The sequence below is a fragment of the Conger conger genome, chromosome 17 (genome assembly GCF_963514075.1).
Source record: "Conger conger chromosome 17, fConCon1.1, whole genome shotgun sequence".
Classification (NCBI taxonomy): domain Eukaryota; kingdom Metazoa; phylum Chordata; class Actinopteri; order Anguilliformes; family Congridae; genus Conger; species Conger conger.
In genome coordinates this window covers 20,928,964-20,936,067 of record NC_083776.1, presented here as the reverse complement: position 1 = coordinate 20,936,067, position 7,104 = coordinate 20,928,964, and the positions used below count along the sequence as shown (strand labels likewise).

At 41.0% G+C, this 7,104-nt stretch overlaps 1 protein-coding gene across 3 annotated transcripts in view; it reads right to left on the bottom strand.

Moving 5' to 3' along the window:
- fmnl2a (formin-like 2a) overlaps positions 1-7,104 on the bottom strand; it is a 60,018-nt gene that overhangs the window by 19,856 nt on the left and 33,058 nt on the right. For all 3 annotated transcript variants that reach the window (XM_061227207.1, XM_061227206.1, XM_061227208.1), the window contains exons 4-6: positions 6,626-6,702; positions 2,556-2,639; positions 1,679-1,834 (exon numbers count right to left, since the gene is read on the bottom strand). In XM_061227207.1, coding sequence (XP_061083191.1) covers positions 1,679-1,834; positions 2,556-2,639; positions 6,626-6,702 — 317 coding nt within the window. The remainder of the gene's footprint in view (positions 1-1,678; positions 1,835-2,555; positions 2,640-6,625; positions 6,703-7,104) is intronic.

The window sequence follows — 7,104 nt, the reverse complement described above, 5'->3', positions numbered from 1 at the left end:
TGATTTCAGCAGTTATATCCTTATGGTTACGACCTGCACTTTTTATTTAATTTTTTCCTCTCTGTTTTATGATTATGGTCTTGGAAACATTTGGGATAAATGTAACAATTAAGTGAATACAAAGAGCAGTCTTATCATCAGATTTGATGTGACTTGTTAAATAGCACATTATGTTTAATCATTTTTAATAAAATTAAATGCACATTAAACACCTTATTTAGAGGATATTAATTATAAATACTTAAAATCTAAAAAAATAACAAATAGGGTCTGCTGGTCTTCAAATAATAAGCTTTGCTGCCACTGTGGGCCAAATTTACAGGTATACTGCATGTGAAATATACAATTCACAAGACAGAAATCAGCAAGAGTGCAAAAAGGGATACAATTGTGTAGTGACAGAACAGTCTGTCTCTACAGTGTATGTGACTGTGGCTAAACGGGGCTACATTATCCATCACCACACAATGTTTATCAGAGGCACTGCCATCTACAGTAGTGTCTGTGGCGAGGCAGACTTTACAGGGAAAAGGGTACTGGCTATTTAATTTGGATTTCAAGCCACAGAGAAAGAGTAACCTGCCTTCTTTTGGAGATGGGAGCACAGAAGAAGAAACTATAGAAAAAGAATGTAGGGACAGAAACACAGTTATCCACACAAACTGTGAGCAAACACTGCTCATTCACAGGCCACAGACTGCGGCAGTACCCATAAACATTTATTAAACTGCAGTCAGGTGTAGGATTGCAAGTCTGCTGGGAGGAAGCAGTTAGCGCCCTTGAGAACAGAACCTACCGGTAACCTGAAACGCTAGCCGCGTAAATTATATAGTACTAATAAATACGGACATGTGAAAACTATACATCATTCTTTGTATAACTACAAAACAAAATAATGTGCTATTCAAACTGCATTAACAGAGCTCTTTGTCCAGCATTCCTTCATGATTAAGTAGCCAGCTGTCTGTCACCATTCAAAAATCAACATGCATCTCAAAACTATCAGTCCTCAAAAAGGCAGGTTTTGACACAATGATTCTGGAATTTGTGACTAAATGGAAGCATCTTCTTTCAGTAAATGCAGTTGCATTACAAATAAAATACAATATGAAAGTTGAGAACATGAAAAGATATTAAGTCTGCTCTCTTGTTGAAAAAATGAACAGCAACTCTTCTCAATAAACCAAAACTCTGTCAGGTATGGACATCGATTTTTAAATAAGATTTTCCAGAGTATAAAAAACAGTGGAAATGAGTCCCACTGGTGTTACAAAACGCCACCGTGTGTCATTGCATGAGTCAGTAAACCCAGAGGAATGTTTGGATAACCAGTCTACCATACCACCGCTGCAACACCCAGCCCTGTCCTAAGCCATTTAAAGACTTAAAGGCCTCATGACTTCAGAAATGGGCTTTTCAGCAATCATGTGCTGTTCATGCACACTCACCGCCAGTACATACCGAATTACACTGATACAGTTTAGCTATCAGCATAATGTGGAACACCTGATTTGATTTCTTTCCCCCATATATGTCAATTACAAGTACTATTACCTTCAACACGTCATACAGATTACAAAATGGAGGGCTTCCTATTGACATGTATGGTAAAGGGCCAATGGATATGTGGACACTTTCAAGTATGTACGTATTTGTGTATTGGAGGGACAGTCCATACCGTAGCGAGGGGTGCCGTCCGGAGCGGGAGAGACCATTCCCACCAACAGGGGAGGGGAGGGTGCTTCCTCCATGGAGATCCTCAATGGAGCGGTTCCAGGGTTTGGACTTGTCTACTGCATTATCCATGTTGTTTTCTAAGCTGTCAAAGTCAAACCTGGAGGGGGGAGAGACAAATCAGGAAACAAATTAAATGACACAGTAAACAGAGCAAATTCGGAAGACCACAAATGCAACAGCCCACGGAAGCACAACGTGGATAATTTTGTGTTCAGTGAAGCTGACAAAATTTCGTACAATTTCTTACAAAGACCAGCACTTATACTCCACAATAAGTGGAGTACTCAGTGCAAGTACCAAACTGGTCTCTCGGTTTGGTGAGCTTTGTTAAAAGGACTAAAGGTGTGTGCTTATGTTTCCCGGTCTACAGAGGCAGGATTTCAGAAGTATCCTTGAGAAGAACACCATTTCGGGTCTGTACACAGAACCAGGGAAAAACCATTCATGACTGTGGCCCATAGCCAGGCTTTTAATTGTTTATCAGAAATACTGTTTTGGGAAACAGAATGTGCTGAATACAGTCCTTTACTGTACTGTTACTATAAGGGTAAACTAAAAAGGGGAAACACTAATTATAAATGAACAGAGGAAATAAACTGTCATGGAAAAAATGGTCTTGGGTCAGAATGGAAACCTTGTGACTTACCTAAATAAACCATGTACAACAAAATAAAATGCCTTGGGAGCACTTCTCAACACCAAAAATTACTCCGTGTTACCACGACTGGCAGTTGTTGATGAATGGGTGCAGATGCATTTAACATATAAATAGATAAAGCAGGCCTACAAATGTGCCAACAATAATAAGGGAGACTTACGTGACTGCATACTGCGCAAAAGAGAGATATTCAACCAGGACGTCAAGACCTTTGTTCTCTTCATTTAAGAATTCCCTGACCCACCTAAAAAGGAATATAAAAAGAGTAAAACAATATTCAAAACACATCCACATAAGAACATCAAAGTGTACATGCAGGAAATGGCCCGTCATTAGACACAACTGTACATTATTCGCCTTCAAGATAGTCAGAGGTGGAAAACTTTTTTGCTGCCACAAACCAGAAAAGACTAGATTGAAATAAAGTTTGTATTAGATGAGAAACCTTACCTATGCTCATCCCAAAGCAAAATATAGGTAATGTACAGTCATACATTTGGTGTAGAAATATGGAAAAAATAGGGATTGAGGGGAAATATATTTTCTGCGAGATTCTGTGATGCCACAATTTTTTCACAAAAAAGCAAGCTAGTAATCTAGTTTTAATAGAGATAATGAAATTATGTATGGAAAATATGTTCTGGTGTAACATAATCTTTTCCAGATTTCTAACACTGGCAGCAATGCAATGAGCAAAATAAGGAGATTCTCATTGTTGACCAAATTAGGTTTTAATCGGTTTCAACAAGATGATGTTTAACCACGAAGCATTCTGGTTGCATTTTGGTCGGTACATTTCAGTTGGTGGCAACCGTAACAGCTATCTGTAGATCCAACAATATATTAGCAACAGTGGCAAATGAACTAGCTTGTGCAAACCATTTCTATTGCCTGGCAATGCAGCAGCAGTGTAAGTGTGTCAGGAGTGTTTGAGAATCTCAGTGTTCCAGACCACCCTTTGCAACATTTGCCACAGGGAAAATGGATGCTTGTTTCTGGCAAGCAGGTATCATTCGCTCCCTGGTAATTCTGGAACATTCTCAGAAGACAAGAGAGGACCCTCTCCCCAACCCTGAAAAACAAGTATTCTTTGCAAATCTCGATTATTTTCTGCTCCATGTTTCTGTGGCTTTTTCCTACTGTTCCTGGGAATACTAATGAAGGGAAACAGACTCTTCAAAGCCTCCAGTGCCATCCCAGAATTCACCAGCGCAGAGACACAAGAGCTGCTTTCCCTGCCAACGCACTTTCAAGATGATCAGACTCACGTTTTCACATCCGCACACCTATACGTTTCGCAATACTGGCCTGCCGGAGGGAAGATTTAATGGCTTCGGATTGAATTGCAAATGGTGAGGTAGAAACGTCACCTCGCTCTATTGAGAAACGGTTTGCGTGTTCAGCTGCTGCTTCGGATCTCATTTTCCATATTTATGAAGGGTAGAATAATTTGTCGAGCAGCGTGTTTAATTAGCCGTTTCGGAAAGGCTCCGTGTCTCTTTGTGGACCCACTCCATTTGTCTGGTTGTGATTATGTTCTAAATGGACTGCATGGGATTACATGCAATAAAACATTGAGGATGTGAGGTGGTAGCAATGGTCCCTTTCAGCTTCAAAACAAAGACAACGTGTTACTACTGTAAGCATCACTACAATGGGTGAAGAACCACATTCAACATCCCAGTCAACTGGACTGAGGAACTGTCATACGTTTTGAGAGCCAGAGGTTTTCGACCTAGCAGCCCTTTGTTTCTTCTGGACAAGGCCTCCAGTACCACGGTTCTGGTATGACACCCAACCATACTCCGACTGAGAACAACCCCTTGTGAACTTCCAAAAGACTTTCAGCAACTCGATCCACCAACTACATCACTAAAACCTTGCTTATTATACTCACTTTACAATTCTTATTCAAGAATAGACTATTTCTAATAATACAAGTAAAAAATTGTATAGGCATTTACAGAAAGTCAGAAATGGACTGTACTTGTTAGCGTCAGCCTCTCACATTGATTACCACCTTCACTCTGCTTGGCATCGATTCCACCAGCTTGTGCAACACCCCATCCACCATCTCATCCTGCACTTTCTTAACACTCCCCATAGATGATCTGTGGATGTTAGCTGATATTTGGCCTTTTCCCTCTTCAACTGTTCCCACAAATAATCGACTGGGTTCAGCTCCAGTGACTGTGGGAATTCCACCCTAAGCTCTCTTGGTTCTCAATAATAGATTCTTAAATTGTAATTGAGAACAGAAGTGTAATTGGAGTATCATAATTGCATTATACCTTCGTAATGAATAAAACGTGAATGTTGACTTGAAAGTGTCCTCAGACTTTTGGTCCACACTGTATATTATGTGTGTATTTTTATTAACATCTAAGTAATCGATATTATCCGCAGTTCACACTTAATGACTAACACTGGTTTAAATATGAGGAGAGCTGGACTGGTGAGGTCCAAGCTCAATCAGAAGCAATAAATCTAACCTCATTAAACTTATTTGTGAGACTAGAGAAACAAATAATGATTAGCTAACGATGAAAGTAAACAGGAGTGTTGTGATATGAATGATATAAATACTCAGAGGGACTGCCCATAATGAGACTTTGAACAGCCTAGATCTTCTTGTGTGAACGGACACTCCCAACGAACACTCCCCTGCTCCAGAATAAAATTGTAAAATTATTGTTTACAGTTCCTGCCTCGTACCTTTCTCTACCAACTCTGGGAGTCTTACACACAGACGCGATAATGCTTTTCATGAAAAATCATCAGCGCAAGATGAAAGGAGTCTGTTTGGTTTGCATCGCTGCTTTGTGTGTGTGTGTGTGTGTGTGTGTGTGTGTGTGTGTGTGTGTGTGTGTGTGAGAACACTGACCCAGACACTCCCCTCACTGTTGTGCTTTTTCCTTCAGGTCCAACGGCTTTTGAAGAATATTTTCTTAAAGCCTGTTTCGTAAACATTTCAAAATAACGCACAAACCGCAATACCTCTGATCTGAGATTGACATCTTGGTAACCCGAAAGCTTTGGTTTTGTTTCGTTTTTTTTACATTTTCTTGGATGATGTCTTTGGTGTGTGAGAGATCGCCTGTTTTTGACACACTGCGAGTGTCTTGTGTAACTGCACCTGGCAGTGGTGTAATAGAATTGGATCAGGCCTCCCTCACTGTGGCCTTCCTGTTTCTCACAGAGATGGGCCAGTGACCTTGCCCCATTTATCAGCACTGCCCTCCGCCCCCTCACCCCCCCACCCCCACACATTCTGCTCCCTGTTCCCACCATGCATCTGGGCTCTTTAACTGCTCTGATGACATCAGACCTGGACGCTGCCTTTAGCTGATTAAAAGCAGATGCTTATGGAAGTAAAAGGCTTGGCTCTTCGATCACGGAAACGGAGAGTTCCGCAAAACAGGGGCGTGACAGTTAAAGCACGGCTATCTTTAACAATCCTGCTGAAGATCCCCTTCAAGAATGTGTTTCTTGTTTGTTGACATCGCCATTATCCCTCAATGAATACTGAATAACCCAGCTATCACAAAATGTTCTGACAATGTGACTGGAATGTTATAACGTTACCACTACATGGCAGCAACATTGTGAGAACGTTTTGTGTTGACCGGGTTATCTGCAATGCTAATGTCATCTTAATGTGATCTGACCGACTGGCTCCATGGCACAACAATGGGAAAATGTAATCTCATTGCAGTATGAGTGTCCCATTCCAGTGGTCTGTGTTTAAAAGCACTTTGTTTACTTGGCTTAGTAGTCAGTGCAAAGTTCTCACATAGAGCCTGTGCTTAAGCCTTAAATAACACACAACCTTATGACATAAAAGTCAGCTTTTCCAAAACCTATTTTCTGAAACAGAGCACTTTCCATACTTAAACTCTGATGTGATGCTGGCCTTGTCGACTCTAACTGCAGCACCTCAACAATGAATGAGATATCATACATAAACTGAAAGCGGAGGACATTAAAATAAGCAATTCTCTTTCATTTATGAGCACGTCTCAGATCAAATACACAGACTCCAAATCAAAACTATGACTGTATCCCCTCAGTGGACCAAGCCTGGAAAAAAAAGTATTTTCACTGGCAAGCGTTCAAAGGGGAGAGAACGGTTTTCACTGATCAAATCAATGCCTGACCGCACTATAGAAACCTCTCTCTCATCTGGATTGTGAGGCAACTGTGGTGTTGAGAGACTGGTTGACTACTTACCCGATGTGATTGGTTCTTAAAGAAATTTCCAGTTCTCGGAGCACTTGGGTCGATTCCTGCACTCTTCTGCGGAATTTCTGGGGGGAAATGGAACGACTGTTAAACCACGGTTGACCCTTCCGTGTTAAATCACGATAACAGCCCATGATATCCCTGCCAGCTTGGTTAAGCTGGATGACCTCACTGGGGCAGAGGGAAAGCAGTAAATGGAATACTTCCAAACAGTAGCGCTCTGTAAATATGAGGGCACGCAACTCAAGATGCTTAATCACGAAGAGACAGCATGGTGACTCCTCTATTTCTGTGTGTACTGAGCCACAACAGTACATCATTGCATGCAAATCAAAACAGATATGCATAAATTATGTCATATCACGTTCATTTGAATTTCAGCTCCGGCTTAAAGCATTTGCGCAGTCAAAAGCATTAGACATTTCGCAGTGATCCTACAAATTGCAATATTGCTACCATTCCTCACG